Source organism: Xenia sp. Carnegie-2017, unplaced genomic scaffold (genome assembly GCF_021976095.1).
Source record: "Xenia sp. Carnegie-2017 unplaced genomic scaffold, XeniaSp_v1 HiC_scaffold_22, whole genome shotgun sequence".
In the NCBI taxonomy this organism is placed as follows: domain Eukaryota; kingdom Metazoa; phylum Cnidaria; class Anthozoa; order Malacalcyonacea; family Xeniidae; genus Xenia; species Xenia sp. Carnegie-2017.
The window spans coordinates 4,557,363-4,579,512 of NW_025813485.1; the positions used below are offsets into that span (position 1 = coordinate 4,557,363).

Below are 22,150 nucleotides of genomic sequence, written 5' to 3' on the forward strand. Positions count from 1 at the left end.
CTTAAAAGTGAGAGCACTGTCCATTTAGTTCAGGCGTGGTTGTATTTTATGCCTCTCTCTAATAAACGCCCTGTCTCTGGTAATAATCTAATAGAAAAAATAGCGTATTTGTATAACAAGTCGTTATTACCAATTTTAGAGCAAATTTAATTGATTTTCCATTTTTTTTTCAAAGAATAGGGGGGAATTTGTCACAGAACAAAATCTTTTTGTTTCCGCAGCATGCATCATATTTGATATTACCACCATAGCACCATTCAAAATAAATTGTTGCAAATGCTGTATGGTCCAAATCAGTTCAATCCTAACTACTAAAGCCTACTCGTTTGAGCCGAATATATTTCAATCCAATACATATTCAGTTGTAATCATAACTATCTTTCTTTCTAAGTCTTTATTTTACTTTCAAAATCATCACTTTGTTCTGAGCGAAAGGTTTGTAATTCTGGTATCACTGTAAATAAGCAAAGCTCGAGTATCAACTAAATGGAGAAAAACGTGAAATTATTCATGATGCATTAATTCGTAAAAATTCAAAAGAAAATCAACAACATAAAGAGTTGTGGAAATGCAAAATGAAACACATTGAAAATATATGAGATGAGACGAGATAAAAAGAAAGTTAAATAATTACAAACTAGACGATGAGTGAATACTCACATATGCTAAATGCTTGTTAGTTCGAATATCTTGAAAAGCCTCGAACATCTATAAAGAAAAAGCAGCTCAGTAATAATATAAAAAAAAGTAAACAAAATCACTACAGTTGACTCTACGATATACGTTTAATTTTTTAACAGATATATAGACAGGGGCCGGTTGCACGAAGCCTGGATAGCGCTATCCATTGGATAGCGAAAATTTTCAAACTTGTAAAAAAGGTGTTTATATTTTTCTCACGACAAAGAAATTTTGTAATCTTCGAAAAAATATTTTATTTCAGCGATTGCACAGTTCAAATCGTACATTTTTCTCTTATAAGAGATTTTATGAACGTTCAGAAAAATTTGCTATCCAGTGGATAACGCTATCCAGGCTTTGTGCAAACGGCCCAAAATTTCAAGGGTATTATACACCGTTTCCTCTCAAAATCCCATTGTTTTCGATCACGAGACAAATTATTCACGTCTCTGAACAACATTGTAACATTTCCAACTTTAGACCCGACATAAATTGTCGAGTGAAACTGCAAAACATTGCTTTACAAAGTTTAGAGTTACTTAGGTACATTTCTCTACTTTCCAATACTGTAGGGTCCACCTCATTGAACTGAAATGGTCCACACCTATTCCTAAAATCCTTGAGTAACGCTATTTGTTATATCACCACCAGTTGAACACTTACGATTAAGGAAAAATTCATTATACATGTATAAGGAATAATTTAAGGATATAAGGATATAATTTAATAATATAAGGATATTATTTAATATAAATTACAGATAACAAGACGACAAGACAACAACATACATATAAAAAGTTTTTCGAAAACCCCGTGAATACAACAACACCTAACGTCTTTCTTCAACAATATCATTTCATGATTACAAGATGAATTAATTATTTGGGGAATTCCCAAGACGGGGAGATAGAATTATGAACAAATGTACAAGCTGTCATCTTTTTTTTATCATTCCTGGTTATCAACAGAAGTGTATACCTTCATTATTCCAAGTTTACAGTTTTTTTTCCCAACCAAATTTTGAAGAACCTCTATACGGTGATAAAATATGTGTCATTTACTGTAGGTGTAAATTTTATGTTTGTATTTTTATATCATTAAATTCATTTAGTAAAATATATGCTTTACTAGATAGTAAAATTCCCTCTTGCCAAGTAAATTATCATCTGAGAACATCAATACATAACACTTCGTCAATTCGTGTCGATTGAATTAAAAATCAATGAATCAATACCAACAAAACTCAAGGTGTACGATTCCTTAGCCGAGTTGAAAGCTGAATGTTACAAAAGAAAGTCTTTGATATCTTGCAATTTTCAACCCGGCTGGGACGAGACATGTAGCCTTATATATCTGAAGATAACGTTTGCATGTCAACCTTTGTTTCTCACCTGGATTCATTTTCAACAATTTTTCTTTCACTTTCCGTCTTGTTTTAATTTTATCCTGGCAACAAAGAAAATCAACCATGTAGATGGTTTAGTTAAACTATGATTATGAAATGAAGAAATTGACAAAAATTAGAAACATCTTCATGTGTGTTTTTCAATATTAAAAAATTTCTAGAAATTCAAAGAAAAAATCAAATATATTATTAGGCTTCAAGTAATGCATATACGCACGAAAAAGTCAAAACTTCAAGCGTAAATATCAAAGCCTTATGAAAAAAGTTCTTCCTATTTGTGGGACAATTGTCATTTTGGTAGGTTTCGTATATTTTCGGTTTATTTCGACAAAGTCAAAATATTGTTAAATGATAAATAGTGGTTCGTTTCAATGGACCAAAAGTATTGAACACCTTTCTCATTCCTGGTTACCCGAGCGCATATGTCAGCCATTTGTCAATTTTCCCAAAATCTACCTTGTGGTGGATCTAGCCCTGGGGGTTAGGTGCACAAGGGTGACTAAAGTACGTATGCGTGTGTCGTATGTCAATTGCTGAAGGTATTGTTACCTTGGCTTTAGATGGTCTGAAAGAAACATCTTTCATAACATTATCAAAAAGACGATATAGCTGTTGGTAAGTTTTTCTACTGTACTGTAGGTCATTATGTTATATAAGCTAAAAAATTGTGCAGCTAGACTGAGTAAGAGTATAACCTACGTACTTTTGACTTCTATATACAACAGCCCTGAGCCCCTGGCAAATCATTGCTAGCACAGTGGTGCACCCACCCTCCAATAAAATATGCACCCACCTTCCAATAAAATATGCACCCTTTGATCAGTCGCAGAGAGTAATTGAGGGTTGTGGGAGTCAGATGAGATAGATCAGAACAGAAAATGAGATATTAAAAGTATCAAAATCAATGGTCAGTTAATAAAACGTGCAACAATTCATCCATCGACAGCTAATTCTAAAATGTTGCACTTGGCATACGTACATCCCTCCTGTAGAGGTGGTTCAAACAATTCCATAACCCCCTACCCAGGGATCTGCTATTGCTGTTTAGCAATATAATACCAAACATATAAAACATTGTTATTTTAGAAAACTTACAGCTTCTGTTCTTGAGGATACTGAAGATGCCAGCTTGCCTTGAGGCCATAATGTTTCAGAAAATAACCGAATGTAATATACAATCATGGGCTCAGATACCACCCAATCAACCAACTCTCTGATTTCCCTTTACGAAAAGGAAAAACATAACATTTCGATTAAATCTGTTTGACTTCTTAATATTCTCCAATATATAGCATTTTGGAAATAGGAAGTTGCTACGTAAGCTTATTTCTCTAACGGGACGAAAAAATGTTTCGACAAACAGATAAGAGTAGAGATTCATGTATTTCTTTCATTTAATTTCTTTCTAAATTTGATTCATGCATATATGAGCTGAGTATCAATTGACTTCTTGTCAAACAAAACATTTCTAATAAAACTTATCATAAGCTAAAGTCCAAATAACTGCTTGATGTACACGGTATAAAGCAATTTCGTCTTTGTCCACAGAAAAGGGCATTTTGGGTAGAAAAACGACTTAAATAAATTTACTTAACTATTATCTTATCAACTACTCACTCGCAGTGTAATTAAAGATAGAGAAATGCATTAGAACTATCAAGAAATTAGAACTATCCCTTAAATTACACAAATGGCTTAAACTTAACACAAAACGCCTAGGTAGCTGTGATTCTTCATTTTCATTTGAGTAACGCTATGTTATTTAAGTATACTAGTTCAAGTTGTTTTTTCGAGGATTTTACTCAATTTTTGTGTAAATGTTTCATCGTTTCACATTTTATGCAGAAATTTAATAGACAGTTAAAATAAGAAAACATACTTATGCACAAAAACACAAATTTTCAGGTACTAAAATGTGTCATTGCAAAGAAATTCTGTAGACTGAAGAAAATCAAATTTTTTGTAACTGCTTAACTTTCGATAATACTAAAGCAAAAACCTGTTGATGGTTCTACCAAATGTAACTTGAACAAATGCAATCAATGTTCGACGAAGCCATTTAAAAACTAAAAACAATATGGAAAGAAATAGTTATCATTAAAAAATGCAAAACAAAATCTATTTCAAATATTCCAGCAACTAGTGATTTTCAGAATTGATTTATACCAATGTCGCTTAAAAAATTACATAATGCTTTTTTACATATACATATCATGCACGCCATTACACAAATCAATAAGCCTACCTCCTTTTAATTCAAAAATTTCCCCAGTGAGTTTATACAGTGGTTCTGCAATCGAATCCTTTCTATCACCTGGACTGAACAAATTTTACAAAGCAGTTACAGAAAAATGTTATAATAAGTTTTATTATAACTTTCTCTTTAATGAACCCACAAAGTATATGAAATCAAAAGTTGAAAACAAAATGATGTAGACAAGGTTCTCTTATTTTTCTCATGTAAGGTAGAAATAAAGAGAAAATTTACCCATCTTCTTCTGATGGCTCCTTGAAGGAAAACAAGTAAACAAATTAGAAAAGAGCATAGTTATATTTATGATATTATAGTGTTTAATAATATATTTACGTACCTCGTCTATTTCATCGTTAAAAGTGAAATCAACTAAGGGAAAACTACAAAAAGAAATACATAAATTTTTTTTTATACATTCCGCATCTTCAAACTCCGTAGGTTTAAGCAAATTATCTTATTAATCATTTCAACATTTTACTTAAACATGACTGTTCTCTGTGTATATGGACCCAAAAGTATTGCAAAAAAAGAGAACCTTTTGAGAACAGATTTTAAAGAAAAGACAGGTTTCTTTTCAGCAGGTCTATAATGAATAAAAATCAAAAAACTGATTAAGCAATTAAATGCTTATGTAGAGCTTATGAAAATCACAAAGGGTCAAATGAATTACGGAAGTAGCTCTTTCTGACTCTCAAAATCTGCGCAGAAAAATTGAAAAAGTTCTTCATTTAAACATAGAATTTCATCTTGTAGCAGCGTCTAAAAATAAAAACCAAGTATATAATTGGGATACGAAGATTGCGGCACACAAACTACACAATAAAAAGCAGCAAAAACCTGTACATATTCCTCTAGCATCCTTTTAGACTTGCTTAGAAATTCTTCATCGAAATTTTTGAACCATTTTTTCGAGGGTAAAGGAAGATCTTTTTTCAATTGACTGGAGCACTAAAGCAAAATTAGAAGGAAATTCGTGTTCAAAAGCGATGGAAAACAAAGTTGACACTCAAATGAAAATATGTCAACCTCTTTCAGCTTTGAATGAAGATTGTGAAAATCCTTTAACGTTCTTGCAACAATCCATCCATTTATTTCAGAAGAAGGTTCGTTTGTTTCATCGCCGTGTAATGAAATACCGTCAACCATTAAAATATAAACTGGAGATGGTTTGTCTTCAGTATGTTCTATCTTTTGGTCACAGTCCGATATCACAAGAAAGACAAAAATATTTACCATTTCATAAAAATTAGAGAAAAACACAGTTTATTACATGTGTACAAACATACCGTTGCACTTGATATGGCCACAGTCCACTTTCCAATATTGTCACACCATAGCTCTACAAATTTAAAAATTTACCAACAGTAATAGAAGAACAGTGGACAACTTACACTAAAAACACCACTGATCGATTGAAAAAAATAATCACGAATTTTTGCAGTGGTACGTAAAAAATATTTCAAAGATCCTGAAAAACCTCCAACCATGAACTAGATACCGTTCACTATACAGCTATATACATATCTGCACAAGTCATTGAAGCTATGTACACACCTGCACGAGTCATTGAAGCTATGTACACACCTACACGAGTCATTGAAGCTATGTACACACCTACACGAGTCATTGAAGCTTTGTACACACCTGCACGAGTCATTGAAGCTATGTACACACCTACACGAGTCATTAAAGCTATGTACACACCTACACGAGTCATTAAAGCTATGTACACACCTACACGAGTCATTAAAGCTATACACACCTACACGAGTCATTAAAGCTATATACACACCTACACGAGTCATTGAAGCTATGTACACACCTACACGAGTCATTAAAGCTATATACACACCTGAACGAGTCATTGAAGCTATGTACACACCTACACGAGTCATTAAAGCTATATACACACCTGAACGAGTCATTATACGTAGCTATGTACATACCAGCACGAGTCATTAAAGCTATATACACACCTGAACGAGTCATTATACGTAGCTATATACACACCTGAACGAGTCATTAAAGCTATATACACACCTGAACGAGTCATTAAAGCTATATACACACCTGAACGAGTCATTAAAGCTATATACACACCTGAACGAGTCATTATACGTAACTATGTACATACCAGCACGAGTCATTCGCGTTTCTAAAACACATTTCTCCTTCTTTAGCACCTCAATCTCTCTTTCCAGTTGTTTTACCTTTGAATTTAAAGAATTCCATGTTGTAGAAATAACGACGCAAAAAGTTTCAAGTTTGTGGCTTTGTAACGTAAATGCGTGTTTCTTGTCATTCTTAAACAAATGTTGATTTTCAGATTAAAATAATCCGAATCGTGTCACCGATCGTAAAGACACGATTCATAAAGAAGCAAGAAAAAGAACATATCATAATAGCACCTGAATGTCCATATCATGCAGTTTTTTAACAAGTTCGACTTGCTGAGTCTACATTAGAGAAAGAAGAAAGTGTCAAATAAGCAACATTCATCGCTATTGAATGGCCTGATGACCAATCCAAATGAATCATGAATGAAACATACGTAGTGTTATAATCGATATAGCTACCTACTTTTGATGCCAACTTTCGATCCAATATTGACAGCTGTTTTATGATGTGTTCGTTTTTTTCGTCGATCGAATGTGTCTTATTTTCTAAACATTATGTTCGGATCAAGAACATTAGAAATCAGACCATATATTTTAAAGAAAACGTCAGTGCTTTCACATCGGTAGGAACAGTAAAATAACGAAATTCTCACCATTCTCGCTTTCCACCAAGCGTTGTTTCTAAAAAGGATTCATACAATATATTTTCATGATTTATACAGTGTTTCAACTAGACGTCATTGCCGCCATGTTGGTGTGCTTATTGAAAAGAGTTTTATTGAAATTCTTTTGTTTGGAGCACCAACATGGTCGCTTATTCTATTGTTAAGTTGATACGTCGGGAACCCCCTCTCTTATATTATCAACCAATTGTCAATCAAACATTGATTGACATGCAATACATCATACGTCAATCCTTCTAATTTTCTGTACATTCACAAAACATGATTTGGTAAGAACCTGTTGATCAAATATATCAGGGCTTTCGCTCAAGTACGACAACATACGATCTTGCTCTTCTTGTGTCTTGAACTGATCCAGAGCAGACTCCAGTTGACATATATACTGTACATATTCTTCACTGATGATAAACTTGTGATAGTACTTTTCCTCCATTTTATTATATATTTTCAACTGAGCATCATAGAATGGGTTATCCTCGCATTCCTCATTTAGAAAAATTTCTATTTTTCGCATGAGATCAGAGTTAATGCCCACAGCTTCCTCTGCTGATGGTACAATGAAGACATTGTATATTTCTTTTGCACTATCATGAACCTTGTTAGCTTTTATTTTTTCTAGTTGCTTCATATTTTCCACAGCCATCCAAAACCTGTGATATTGAGCACAAGACATGGTCATAGTATTATGTATGTTTTAGTCACAGTTGTTATTACATAAAAACACAGAAATTGTGCAATCCTTAAGGAATGGTTCAATTTTTATACATTTAAATGCATATTGGAAATTTCGGGTGGACACTGCAGGGGGTGGGGACATTGCGGCTTGAGACCCCTTTAATGATGTTGAAAGACTAAAAATCAAGCACCAAACACCACAAAAACAACACAGGTACATAACATACTCCATGAGAAGAACCATACTCAATGAGGTGAAATAAATGAATGTGTTCCCCCCTTCCCCAATTAACATAGGATTGATGCCAATGTGTATCTGTCATATTAAATGACTATTTAATAGACTTCTGTATTGTAAATACACATCCCTACATAGACATGAGGCCCACCAGGTGTCCGATACAGTTAAAAACGAAAGTCACAGACTCACAAGAAGGAAAATGCATGGTCTCTATAGGTTGCAATTTATAAATAATCATAGATGAAGCGAATCCTTCTCATTATTTAGGTAATCACTATTGGTTGCAAACATTTCCAACAAATTCAGCAGAGTGACGATCTTACCTAAGCAAGTGTTTAGCTCCATTGTGACCAAGAAATTGCATGAAATAACTACGTGCCAAACTGTTCTCAATGATTTCAGAGTAAGAAAGTATTTTATCTTTTTTTTGCTTTTTCCTTTTTGAACCATCATCTTCCGGAACAATGTTGTCAGAATTTTGCATAAAATAGTCAGGTCCACCTAACATTTTGATTCTCTTTTCACATTGAGCTTTGGCAACAGTGCATTGATTGATATATCTCTTAAGATTACGAGCACGCAGCCTCCTACCCTTGTCAGTAGATTGCCCATATGCACTTTCATTTACATGTAAATCTTTAAGATTATGGACGCTAGTTGCTTGCATGATTTCAGCAATAATATGATATCTGAAAAACACAAATCAATAATGTAAACAATTGGTACAAACATAGGTTTTAGAAGTTGTTACAGTAGAATTTATAATGCAATCAAGACATTTGATACAAACATGGGTTATAGAAGTTGTTGCAGTAGAATTTATAATGCAATCAAGACATTTGGTACAAACATAGGTTATAGAAGTTGTTGTAGTAGAATTTATAATGCAATAAAGATAGCAATGCAAACTGTGATAAACAAAGGAGATAAATCAACAAAAATTATTGATTGACGTAACTACAAGATTCTCTATTATGACAAACATAACACAGAGAATACAGAAGTTAATGAAAACATGCAAAATCAGATGCACATTTCTAGAGAGTTTACACTATTGTGAAACTAAACAATTCTTACCGTAATCCTTTGACATGTTCAATATCTTGGCTGGTGTTAATCAGTCGTATAAAATCTTCATATGTTTCTGCATATGCATAGTCTTTACCATGTGATTTCGTCAGCTTTTCCTTTGACTCAAGGTATAACAAAAGAGTTTGGTTTATATAGTCCGGATCACACAACTTATCAAACATAGGTTGAAAAACAGAGTATGCCAAGATTTCTCGGAAAAGTAATCTTAAAGGAGATGACTCTGAATTTTTCTTGGAAAGAAAAGCATAAATCATAACCTCAGACACTATGCGAAGATATTTAAGTTCTTCTTTACTACTGGAAAGGCATGGGTGAAGAGCAAATGACTTGGCTGTACCAGGATATTTACGCTTATTAGATAACCTAAGCTCTTGAAAATGAGTGCACATAAGATTGACCAGGTCATTGGATAAAAGCTTTACAATATCAACATTTCTCAGTTTTGTAACCAAATTCTTTGTCACATCCCATAAATCTTTAGTAAGAGTGTCTTTGAATGTATTTTCATCTTTACCAAGATTTCGAAACCATGACAGACAAAAGTCTCTAACAAATAAGTCAAAAACTTCTTGAACCTCTTTATCAATAGTGTTGGTCACAACTGTTGAATGTTTGTATGGTGAATGAAATTGGGTTTTACATATCTCATTAATGAAATCGGACATTTCTCGAGCACTTCTTGGTTTATCTGGCACAACAGCCTTCTTGTATTTGCTGTTTCTCAAGACTATAAAAAATCCACAAATTATTCCACCAAGGCTCGCTAACAGAATGCGAATGACTTGGATAGCAAACGAATCATTAATGCCAGTAAATTGCAAATACATGGCAGCCAAAACAAACCCAAAAACACTTAGCAAGTGTAAATTGATTGCCATTTTTGCCTATTCCACTATAATAAGCATGCATTGATTACAAGAAATGCAAGTCCGCCATTACAATTTTACACTAAATAACTGAGCAATCTTAGAAGGAGGGTGTAAACGGGGGGGGGAGGGGGGGTAGTCTGTGAATGCGATTCGCACGATGTGCAGTTACTGCTGTAGGCTAGTAATTTTTCGGACACATGCTAAGCGTACAAGCAGAGACGAAACTAGAACGCTCATTGGAGGGAGGGGGGAGGTGTATATCCATATTCTCAGTTATGCCCTGCTGATTTCTATTGAAAGCCAATATACTTTCAAGTGAAGTGAGCTCTAAAGCCTACATTCAAAACTTGCAAAAGGGTGACTTGCAGCTTCTCTTCTCAATTTAAACATTTACTAATGCCCTATCACTTGTTAACTACTTACGACGATAACAGAGGAAAAACATCTTTACATCTTTAAATACAATTGTACAGTTAACGTTAATGTTCTTGTTGCTTTAAGTACTGACTGAGACTGAAAAGTCAAAAGAAAGGTTTGTTGAAGTTTCTGAAAGGCGAGGGAGGTTCTTAGGTATCTGTAGCATTGTGATATTATACAGTAGTCTTTCTTCAATACCTTTATTTAGAGTGCAGTATTTAGACAGCACAATTTAAATCTATTGATGGGAAGGGTTCTCCCATCCTTGGGGCTTCGTCGTGCATTCGAGCCCCAATATCACAGGATTCAGTCTCTTCCTCCCCCCCTCTAAACTTAAACCATCTTAGCAATTACAGGGTAAACCTAAAGTCTCTCTTTTAAACTTTTATATTCACGCAAAGGTTTTATGTTTTATAGTTACGTATAAATAGTTAACTATAAAAACTCAAAGAGCTCCTGCGGAGAAGAGATCTGACGTCACATGAAATCATCGACAATGTATAAATAAAATATGTATCGAATCATTTACTCTCTGTCCTAACAATTAGTTTCATTGACCAGAAAACTTTCGCAGTTGGAAGAATTATGGATGTTTTATTGATGATGCGTGACTCAAAGTGAGGTACAAGTGCATGTATAATCTGCCAACGTTCTTGGCTATTTAGCAATAACAAGTGAATAAGGATTTATGGCCTATAGATCAAATGCAATAAGTTAAATTTAGGTGATGAAGCAAAATTCGATGGTTATAACTTTTCACACAAAATAGGAAAATATCAGTGCACAATATGTATATGTATGTACAACGTTTGTGAAATATACAAATGAACATCATGTTTTTCCTTATAAATATTCACTACAAAACTCTTATGACGAGAGCACCAGTATTCGTTACCTTGTACTGGATGGTTGCTGCAAACAAATAGAAATATCTTGAGGATGGAACGAGAAGCAAAATTTTAGAGGAATTTCTATAATTTTATGAGTAAAAACTAACCTTATAGAGTCTGAAGTCGTTGAAAGTTTTATAGAGTTCATCCATGGGAAACTGAAATAAGTACAATTGCATTATGGTAAATAACGATAAAAATCGTGCAGTAGAATATACACGTATGCTTAAATACCTGCTGCAAAACAATAAATCCTTGAAGAACATCATTTGTTTTCCTTGCACAATCTTGACAATACACCAGATGTTTCTTATTAGTAGTTACAAATAGGATGTTAAAAACCTCAATCTGAAAAAAATATATGCAGTGGAAAATGAATAAAACAATTCGTTGTTTCATGTCAATGAGTCTGTTACCTCACACACGGCGCAATAATGAGCAGCTTCGTGCTCAACTCTTCTCTGCAAAGTAACAGTGACTCCAGCTTCTTTTAAACAATCCAAGGTTACTTGACAATATTTCAGAATCCGAGCTAATACCTCTCTAAATAGAGTGTCGTGTAGATGTTACCTTACTTTATCGGGTCATACCCATAAAAATTTGAAAATTTTACTCCTATTGTAATACCTCATATGCTCGTACAATTTCTTCTCGGAAATTTTGACATTTCGTGCCAAGTTCCAAGTCAATAAATTCATTGGACAATTGACTTGTTTCCTATGAAACAAAGACAAACAATACAACAGTGATTCTTGTGTGATCTTTTATTACGTTTAAGGTGAACATGATTAGCTCCATTTTATAAATAATATCAAAAGGTTTTTACCTTGTAATTTATTCCACTCGTACCTCTCAACAGCCATATTATACTGGAATTCTAAAATGAAAAACCGAGTATTAATTTACCAAACTCTGTGATTTCGCGTGATTCTATAGAAGAAACTTGGTGGCATTCATTAAGCGCTCATAAGCCCCATGTAAAAATAACAAAATGCGTGGTTGAAAACCGTGAGTTACGTGTGGGGTTTTCTTTCTATTCATCCCATTTTTCTTTAGAGAAAAAAAGTTCTAGTTAGTGAGTATATGCCTGAATACCTGTCATAGGACCAACATTCCAAGCAACATTATTGCACCATCCCTAATAAATATTGGTAAATGAAATTCATGTTAAACCAGAAAAACCAGTACAGTCATTGCAATAACTAAGACTGTACTTATTATGTTTGTTGGATTAAGTTGTAGTTAAAATGAAGTTGGAACAATGTGATTCTGCACACAGCATTTAACGTTAGTGTAATGTTGAAATGATGCAATTATCACTTCGACGTGCGTAATGTCTTGAATTATGCTTTGTAAGAACTTATCTTTGCCATGTTACAATTAACATCACTTTAAACTAGTGAAGAAATTATTATATAAGAATATTGAAGGTTATGATGACAAACAACAAGAAATATTTATGGCTTTTAAGTCGATAAACACCCATAGCAAGAACGTAAAAAATATTAAAGTTCTCCTTACAATAGCTTGAACCCAATGCACTGTGCCAGCATTAACCCACACTAGATCTCCGGGTTTCTGAACGAATCGATATACAGGAACGCGCTCTTCGTACAAATCTTCGAGGATTGGCCACCATGATCCTATTTACGATCAAAACAAATAAGACAGTACGATGCGACAAAAGCGGGAATTACATCAGCACTTACCCATAAGAAAATCAACATTATTCCTGAAATAATCAGTAAAATGGGTCAGGTTCTGATTCTAGACAGGCGAATGACGCAATTTCACTTAATACAAGCAGTTCATTAAGCCAACTTACTTCTCACAGAAGTTATGAATAGCACCCCAATATTCAAAAGGTACAGCAAACCATTCACAATCACCAGGTCCAATGTTAATGTTCACGGAGCTGAAGTTTAAGTTTTCTTGATGACCTAAGTAAAAGGGAGAATATTTGTACAAAGACCCGCCAAAAAGGGAAGCAGAGAAGCAATTTGCCCTGGCCACTACCTAAAGGAGCACCTTAGAGAAAGTCCAGATTAAAGCAAGTAGGCAACCATGGTTATTCTTACATTTAAGGCACGCTGATATTATTTTTCATTTTTCATTTGAATTTGTCATAAAACTTTTCATTATTTCATTCTATGCAGCTGCAAATGTGAAAACTAGCCCAGGCCCCTAACTTCTCTTGGCGGCTCTACACGCTCATTACACGAAACATACCCGGAGTTCTACATCCTGGAATCTTCATGTACAGTTGAACAGAGTTCATTCCAAGTATCACGTGATCAACATGACTTAGCATATTTCCAGCATAGAAAACCTAAAAAACGTGTATAACGTTATCGAAAAATGTTTACGAGATCTGACTTTTCTCAATAATTTTCTCGTTGTATTCCTGCAACAAAATGAATATTTGAATCTAACTAATACAGAAGTCATGTTGCAATGTAAAGAAAACTTTATATGGTGCTCAACGTTTTATTTTTAATTACATGATTAATGTACAAAAACATGCAAAGGTTTTCAAGAGTTATTCCATCATAAACAATTCAAGCGTTCCTTACTATGGAACTAAGGATTCAGTATGTAGCCTAAAGAAAGAAATTGTTTTTGCAAAAGAGGTATGATTTCAGTTTATGGACGAACGCAGTGGTAGATGCAACTTATAAGAATTTAGGCGCTACCTTGCTAGTTTTGACACTTTTAGTAAAATTGATCATTTACATATATCCGTAAACATATATCAATTATCCACATTATACATGTACGTAGGTAACACTTATACTTTTTAAAAGAATTGTAGAATGAAAATTGCTGTTTCATTTATACATCCTGTATGTAAAATAAACAGATGCTTACTCGTAAAAACGGAGGAAGCTTGTTCAATTCGTTAAACTGCGGTTTCCATCTACCAAAATAAAAGATTACGTAATAAGGTAAAAAAACACAATTAAACCAATCCACGAAATGTTTGGCCTCTGGGGATTTAAGAAGCTATATGAAACAGTGACCATTGTACGTATGTTCACCTGTAAGATTGATACACCCTGTCCAATTCACACTTACTTTGTCTCATCAGAAAGATCGCAATTAGTGCCAAACTTAATGATTTTTCGACCTGCTCTTTTCTTCTGGAATGGATAAGTTTTCACAAAGTTGTCAAAAAAGTCGCCAGTAACATAAACAGATAAAATTATCACATGACATGAAACAAGATTTCCATTTCTATGTCTTGCCTTTTATGACCAGAAGATGACGAATCACTATCGGACATACTTTTTTCTTGTTCATCCTTTTTAATTAATGAAAAACAACATTAAATAGGATAAGACACGCAAAAAAAGGTATGGTTGATTATGCAGGAATATCACTTCGTTTATAATGATTTGGTCAGGATAATTCTGACTCATAAATGAATGGATCGTATAAAAATTAAACAAAAAGAAAACGCATCCACTGAATTAATTGTAATTCAAAGCATGTTGCCATGCATATTATTCTTTTTATTTCTTTTGACTGATATAAAAAGAGCCATTTTTCCTCATACAGTCCAGCTATATGAATATTAGAAACTGAATTGTCGGAATACATAAAGAAAAATAACATCTGCAATAACCAGCAGGGCACCTTATAAAGTTATAAAATTATTTGACGATCGTTTGATGCATTGTTGATGTTAAACATACAAACCTCTTTAAACGTTGTTGCTTGATAATGAGCATATTTTGCAATGGTAGAATACGATCTACAATAATGATATTGATAGAAATTAATTCTCTCTAAATTAGATCTCAGCTACACTAGAATAGAATGTGAGTTGGATGAGAAAAAAGGCGAAATAAATTTGAATTTTAAGTGTCGTGCATCTGGGATGTGGATAGAATTCATTGCAGTCAACAACACCCTAGCAAGACTAGTGTTGAAACAAACACACAAACCTACTACTTTCACATAACCAAACTTTTCTTCCTTCTTCATCAAGATTTTCATCTGACGGCTGTTGTTTCTAATGCAGAAGTAAAATTTACAAATGAGTAAAGATGTTTAAACTTAATAAATAATAACACACTCCAAGAAAATACTAACTTGTGTTCGCACTTCAACTTCGTGATCCGCATGCGCATCGAGCAATGCTTTTGTGGAGAACAAACCAAGATCTACAGGAGATACATCATTAATGCAACATAATGAAAAAAGTGTTCCTCATATTTTAGTTCTCACCCATTCCCAGTGCTTTATCGAGACCTCTGATCACCGTTATTGGTTGAGAAGGAGAAAGACAGAGATTTCGAAGTTCCGAAGAGTATGCTTCAGACTTCGTTTCGACCTGAAGTGAATTAGATAATTAGTTTTGCCAACCAATCAATTTTAAAAAACATTTGAGGGGAAAAAACATACGCGTATGCTAGGTGTAGGAGGTGACAATTTTTCTACAGGACAAGAAGGTTGCGGTAATGGTGGTGGTTGTGGTAAAGATCCTGGCTCAAGTAGTAAAGACACTTTTAAAGAACCAAGACCACTAAAACCCATGCCTTGTTGACTCGTTTTTTTCACTTCAGATGGTGAAAGAAGTGAGTATCGCGTTGGAGACAACAGTCCAGATGACATGACCGTAGGTGAGATCAGAGGAGGACTACCACCCGTAGAAGCAGCACCAGCAGGAACAGAAGTAACTGTGGATACATTAACTGTTAATGGTTGTGTAGGAGTATTGCATGTAGGTTCGCTTATAAATGGACTTGCAGAAAGAACTGGATCACGTGATGAAAGTAGCATGCCACTTGATATATTATCATGATCGATGACGGTACTCTGACGTAATGATGGGGTGGGCGTTGTCTTGAGCATGCCACTATTTTGAAGATTTATTATACTCAGTGGTAGCCCTGTATCAGGATCAATTTGAAAATTTGCTAAAGATGGTGGAACGCTTTGGATACTAGATGATGGCGAAGTGATGGATGGCGATGCTGACGTAACATGTAAAGAAGAATGAAGTGAGCTGGAACTAATTAGTGGGTTATGTACAGACGTAGATATTATAGGTGTTTGATGAGAGTTAGAAATATTAGATATTGCGTGAGACGTTTGACAAAGATTGGTAGTAGTTTGATGCTGTTGGTGTTGATTAGAAGACGATTGACTAAGTGATGGTAACTGATTGTACATCACAGATCCTTGTACTGCTGTGATTGGTTCGCTACGATTTTGAAATGAAACAGTCGCAGTTTGATCGTTTGTTGTTTGAGGTTGGCGAGATATTCCATGCGATAGTCGAGTTGCATCAGCAGGATGTAAGAAAGGCGAGTTATTTTGCGATGATTGCGATACCGTATTAAACACAGGATTTTGCTCAACTGCTCCCACAGACCGTGGTCTAGCTTCCTGTAGACTTATGGTGGTAGAGTTTGCAAATGAAGGAACTTTCTCGTTACGTTGTAAAAATTGCTGCTGCGAAGCTTGGTTATGGCGTTGCTGTTGTTGTTGAATTAGGTTTGGTTCTTGCGACTTTGTAGACAGATGTGTAGATGTTAGAATTGGTTGCTGAGTAGAATGAGCAACTGACTGCGTTGATGGCTGTTGAACCACAGCGGCTTGTTGCTGCAATGATATAAATATATAATATAGCCATATGCTACAGCACTTGTCATAAAATATTTCAACATTACTTGAGTTTATCTAAAACCAATACGTACGTAATAGCAAACTCGTTGCTTTCAACAAATACTTTCATTTGACAAAATACCTTTGCACTTTTTGTCCTGGACGTCAATTCTGCAGGAATAGGCATTTTCCAAGCTTCTTCAATTAAAGGCAAGCTCCTATAAAATTAATAATAATATACGTATAGCAATGACAGAAATGAAATATTCACACTGTTGTACAATATATACCATCGGAGACGTACGACACGTATGTAATTGAGTAATTTATAAATTAAATTTTATGGAGTGACGTAGGCAGTACGTTTGTTTCATTTCATGTAGCTTCTATAGAAATATTTCAGTGTTAACGCAAAGCAAAAACAACATTCCTGAAGAAATGAAATTTAAGTGGCAAAACCGCCCTAGCGCGCTGACTTATCTACTGAATCATAAAATATCCAATTGAATCAACTATCGTTAAAAAATATTTCTATTGTATTTCCCATTATCCCCCATTCCCCAGGGATTGCATACAAAATGCTGATAGCAGCCATATTGTTGTTACCAACAAAGGAACTTCATTAAAATATTGCTGCTATGACGTCAAAGGGAAACCCTCTTTCGGACATTCCATTGCCGTAAATGAACTATGTACAAAAGAGGCGGTAATGGGCGACATAGTTTGGTAAACCATATGGTTACGCAGGAATTACGTAATATCAATTGCTTTCATAACAAAATGAAATATCATTCTAATTCTAAGTTAATTATGAGTTGATTACTTTGTTTGTGGATTGATATTTGATGAAAGATCAGCTTGGGCTTGGATCAATTTTATTCTTGCATGTAAGGCTGGGCTGGAAGCCCCTGTCAAATAAAAATAAGTAGAAAGTTCAAATGATCAAACACTTAAAGACAGGGATACGTAAACAATGATTCATAGTCAAAAACAAGTACTACAGTACTTCAATAACACCTACCACAGCGTTTAGCAGCATTGTAACATTTAACAGCATCCCTAAAAAGAAAAGTAAAACACTTTAAATACTGTGTATAATACAGACAAATAAAGTGATCCTTTTCAATATGTTGTGCTGTTCACTACTAGGATGAACCAAGTATAGTTGAAATCAATTTCCCTGAAAACAAAAAAATTAACCTACAAAGGTTGTCCACAGGCTTCATACAAGATACCAAGGTCAGTCCATGATGCTGCATGGTACGGATCAAGCTGAACAGCACAAATGTATGCTTGTAGAGCATCCATTGGCTGGTTTTGTTGTTGATACAATACACTAAAAATAAGTTTGTAAATGAGCACATTCTCTAAGTGATTAAGCAGTTAATATTACATATCATGCCATGAATAGATGTGTGTGGAAATTCTTCTGGACACATGAACAAATGGTGGCAGCCAATAAACATCAAAAGGAACCAGTCAAAGAGGCACATATGGGTACCACAGAACATTAACCCATTATGTTGTATTGTGTAAATGTACAAGTTATATTAAATAAAAACTTACCCAATAGAGCACCAAGTATCTGCACTGGTATCAGACTTATCAATAGCATGTCTGTAAGCTGTAAATGCATCATGAACTTTGCCTTGTACAGCATAACATCTAATAAGTAGCCATTGCCAACAATAAGATGCAAAAATGATGGACATTTTCATACAATAGATTATCACAGCATAGGGATGAACCAAAATATCTGTTTCTACAAATTTCTTATCATTTTAGAGGTGTGTTTTCAGAAAGTGAGTTCATATTATGGCTTGACTTGTTGGATAACTACAGCACGTACACATCAATACCACTCTAAGCCATGCATAAACCTTTACACAAGGCATTAAAAATCTAGTTAAAATCCAGATTGCATAAAAACATGCATATTATATTTCACACCTGCCAAGTATATACCAGGACGCTCCACTAGTATTGTCTGCCTCGATTGCTCTTTGGAGATACTGCACTGCAACATGTAGCCTTGAAAGCCGATCACCAAGTTGTTCTTTTGAGAAAAGCATCCAACCTAAAGTTTAGGAGATTATGCACACTCATTCTTGAAATTTGAACGCAACTACTGACAAGAAATTCTCCTAAAATTTTACAAAAACTTCAATCTTAAACCAGTAGAGCAAAACAGTATTGGGGTGCATTTTAGAATTACTTACGTACCTAACTGTTTGTAAACATTACTTTTCACATGATTGGGTACATTTTCACTTTGTGCAACAGCTTCATATGTTTCTTGTGCATTTTGAAACTTATTCTGCATTTCATGTATATGACCAATGTGAAATTGAACTACATCAAAAAGACACATAAGCACATTATTTATACTGACCAAAGCAAAGAATTAAGAATTTAATCTTTTTTATTAGTAAACGATTACTGTATGTTTATATTGCTGAGACTAACTGACAACCATTATTACTGTTAAATATCTGAATTTTTGGAAGAAATTAATTCCTCATCCACAACTTAACAGAAAACATAAGAATTTTACATAAATATTCTGTTTGCAAATTGTTATAATGAAGAAAATGGTAACTCATAGGATCAACGTCTTTGCTTATGGCAATAAAACAAGCAGATAGTTATAGTTCATAATACATACTTTCAAACTTTGATAGGGAACATGGATGTGAATCAAGAAGAGCTTGGTGAAAATGCTAAAACATAAAAATGCTTAAATTGGAATACTGTACAAGCTATGCTTATATGCTTATATAGAATGTTTTCAATGCACCTTCATGCTTGCATCATAATTTCCTTGCATTTTGAACATCATACCCAACTTTAAATGAATCTCATTGGATCTTGTAAATCCTGGATCGACATACAATACTTGTTGAAATGCCTTTATTGTCCTAAAATGCAATTGTACACATTAACTACGTACATATATTAAAGCACAATTTATGAAAAGAGTGCTTGCGTTATATCAAATGGTTAACAATTCTCACCACATATATGCACCATAATGAAAATATACTATTCCTAATCCATATAGAAATGGCGCATCCTATAAATAGTTGAAAGCTTGACATTACAGTTTTGATCTCATTTAAATTCTTAAGATGAGAATATTTTGCATAGCAATAAGCAATACCTTCCAATAATCACCCTGTGCACTGAAGAATTTCTGATAGGCAGATAATGCTAAGGAAAAAAATAGTACTTAATTTCAACAGGTGAAGAATAAGATTTGATAATTAATATAATGACAATTACATATTTTGTAAATGTAGATCTTCCAGGTTGGTATAGTCCTGAGAAGGACTGTTTTTGTTGTTGTTGACTGATGTTTCGACAACCTTAGCGGTAGATGACTACCGAGTCGAAATGACTCTGAAGGTTGTCGAAACATCAGTCAACAACAACAAAAACAGTCCTTCTTAGGACTATACCAACCTGGATGATCTACATTTACAAACATGTAACGATACTCCCGCGTTCAAACCATTTACTTTATAATGACAGTTCCAAAAAGACTATACACATTTTCAACAATAATAACTTTTGCCTTACTAATGAAATACCAATAATAAAATATCATAATGGCAATCCTATTCTACGAAGTTGATACAAGTACAAGGTAAATAAGATGCTTTGCAATCAAATGTTTTAAGATTGCAAATTTTTCATATGCTTTTATGCTGCCAAGTTTTATGTAGGCTTCTTCGTAATAGCACTTGTTGGTGACCTAGTTAGGTCTATCATGTTTAATTGCTAATAAACCAAGCTTCTCTTGGGGGACAAAAACTCTATCAGCACATGAAATGATATAGTTTATAAGTAACTACATTATCAAGCATGACATATGGTCTAACTAAATAGGGAATCCCCTTAGATGACCTACATATATAGGTATTTTATTTGATCTTTAAAATTAGATCTCAGTAAGCTATTCTGGGAAAAAATTTAATCTCGAAAAAAAAGATAGGCGTATCACTCAGGCCAAAAAAAACTAATTGCAGTATTCACCTTTAACATAGTCCTCAAGTAGTAAATGATAGTGGCCAAGTCTACAATATATATTTGGGTCAGCTTGTGTGCCTTCTTTCATCAAAGTATCCTCGTGAAGACGTATAGCCTTTATAATATCAATAAATCATTAATCAAGTCGCTCCTAAGTTCTTACAAAACGTACTCAACAACTCGTTCAAAGCGGTCGGTATGAAGCGAATTGTCAAGAAAAATCATTGCACCTTCTTGAGTAAAGATTTGTGAGTGGCATCGCCATGGTTGGAAATTTGCTCAGCTAATTGTAAAAAGCCGAACAAACGGCTAAAAGTATAAAAAATATCAAAATTATAAGAAAGAAATTATAGTCACATAAACTGTCATATAAGGTAGGTTAGTCATGTAAAATTGTGATTGAATTTTAATGATTTATAAAATATTTCCAGTCTTTGACAAATTGTACAAGTTGTACCTATCGTAAGCTTCGATTAATTGCAACTCATGGTCGTTCAAAACGTCTGCCTGCGTACATAAAAAACAAACATTTAGTAAGTTCAAGTCTGTATATTTATAGTTATCAGATTTCACGGCTCATCGTACATAACTCCGACAAGTATAATCGACACAGGTTACATAATAAATGCACACCGACAGATGAATCAAACAACACAAATGTAACAATGTGTTATAACTTACCATTTTCAAGAAATGAAAGAAGAAAGCTTCTCTACCATTATGTTAATATAAATGAGTAAAGAAAGCAAAATTCAAAATTTTTAGAGCACAACAATCGCAACAGAATTGTTTTAGTGGCAGATTCGCCACGATGCGAGACAAAACACAGCCACAACGAAAACAACCAATCAAATTATCGGAAGGTATCACGTGAAGTATTTAAAGCGCCGCACGGCGGCAGAGCAAGGACAATGCAATTTCATCCAAATATCAAAAGAATGTCTATTGATAAACGTCTTTACGATCATGTTTTGAAAAATCTAATAAATCACGCAAGAATTACTAATGTAAAGATTTTAATATCAATTTAGTATTGCTGGTATTTGCTGTTTAAGTGAGAGGCTGTGTCACGGAAAGCAACAAATCGTCAATTTAACATTTCCTGGGAATGTGGTTGCCATAATCACTAGGGCGTCTTTGCTAACAGCATCCGGAAGACGCGCGACCATGAATTGTCGATGACA

At 34.1% G+C, this 22,150-nt stretch overlaps 2 protein-coding genes across 3 annotated transcripts; both read right to left on the reverse strand.

Moving 5' to 3' along the window:
• Window positions 1-126: 126 nt before the first annotated feature.
• Window positions 127-10,087, reverse strand: LOC124446577 (sorting nexin-25-like). Of its 2 annotated transcripts, XM_046997419.1 has the most exons (21): window positions 9,134-10,086; window positions 8,380-8,745; window positions 7,418-7,790; window positions 7,111-7,138; window positions 6,921-7,003; window positions 6,749-6,796; window positions 6,475-6,550; window positions 5,627-5,679; window positions 5,367-5,528; window positions 5,178-5,288; window positions 5,011-5,099; window positions 4,876-4,923; window positions 4,678-4,720; window positions 4,575-4,594; window positions 4,332-4,405; window positions 4,086-4,152; window positions 3,182-3,308; window positions 2,073-2,127; window positions 1,660-1,712; window positions 661-708; window positions 127-482 (listed from the first exon to the last, which is right to left on the reverse strand). In XM_046997419.1, the coding sequence occupies exons 1-21, from the start codon at window positions 10,024-10,026 to the stop codon at window positions 387-389; spliced, it is 2,913 nt and encodes a 970-aa protein (XP_046853375.1). In that variant the 5' UTR covers window positions 10,027-10,086; the 3' UTR covers window positions 127-386. The 2 variants fall into 2 exon arrangements, 1 of the variants encoding a protein (XP_046853375.1); XR_006948477.1 differs by lacking the exon at window positions 4,086-4,152 and having other exon boundaries at window positions 423-482; window positions 9,134-10,087.
• A 921-nt stretch (window positions 10,088-11,008) lies between these two features.
• On the reverse strand, window positions 11,009-21,783 carry LOC124445499 (lysine-specific demethylase 6A-like). The gene is made up of 33 exons (XM_046996225.1): window positions 21,648-21,783; window positions 21,424-21,473; window positions 21,197-21,275; window positions 20,973-21,081; window positions 20,098-20,147; window positions 19,952-20,010; window positions 19,735-19,855; window positions 19,603-19,657; window positions 19,161-19,289; window positions 18,888-19,014; window positions 18,504-18,602; window positions 18,142-18,273; window positions 17,959-17,996; window positions 17,761-17,845; window positions 17,080-17,155; window positions 15,732-16,934; window positions 15,555-15,660; window positions 15,420-15,490; window positions 15,272-15,339; window positions 14,987-15,078; window positions 14,570-14,615; window positions 14,193-14,241; window positions 13,554-13,653; window positions 13,150-13,264; window positions 13,034-13,056; window positions 12,846-12,967; window positions 12,420-12,462; window positions 12,151-12,201; window positions 11,952-12,033; window positions 11,741-11,867; window positions 11,559-11,672; window positions 11,432-11,482; window positions 11,009-11,346 (listed from the first exon to the last, which is right to left on the reverse strand). The coding sequence occupies exons 1-33, from the start codon at window positions 21,648-21,650 to the stop codon at window positions 11,326-11,328; spliced, it is 3,696 nt and encodes a 1,231-aa protein (XP_046852181.1). The 5' UTR covers window positions 21,651-21,783; the 3' UTR covers window positions 11,009-11,325.
• Between the last annotated feature and the right edge of the window lie 367 nt (window positions 21,784-22,150).

Bases quoted from the DNA above. Each gene is read 5' to 3' on its own strand.
- LOC124445499 (XM_046996225.1), bottom strand. The intron at 12,202-12,419 runs GTATTCAGGCAT...TTTTCATTTTAG, and splicing joins GAATGTTGGTCCTATGACAG to AATTCCAGTATAATATGGCT. The intron at 11,483-11,558 runs GTATTTAAGCAT...TACTTATTTCAG, and splicing joins GATTTATTGTTTTGCAGCAG to TTTCCCATGGATGAACTCTA.
- LOC124446577 (XM_046997419.1), bottom strand. From the start codon at position 10,026: ATGGCAATCAATTTACACTTGCTAAGTGTTTTTGGGTTTGTTTTGGCT. The intron at 5,289-5,366 runs GTTGACATATTT...ATTTTGCTTTAG, and splicing joins TTCATTCAAAGCTGAAAGAG to TGCTCCAGTCAATTGAAAAA. The intron at 4,406-4,574 runs GTAAATTTTCTC...AAATTTGTTCAG, and splicing joins GAGCCATCAGAAGAAGATGG to TCCAGGTGATAGAAAGGATT.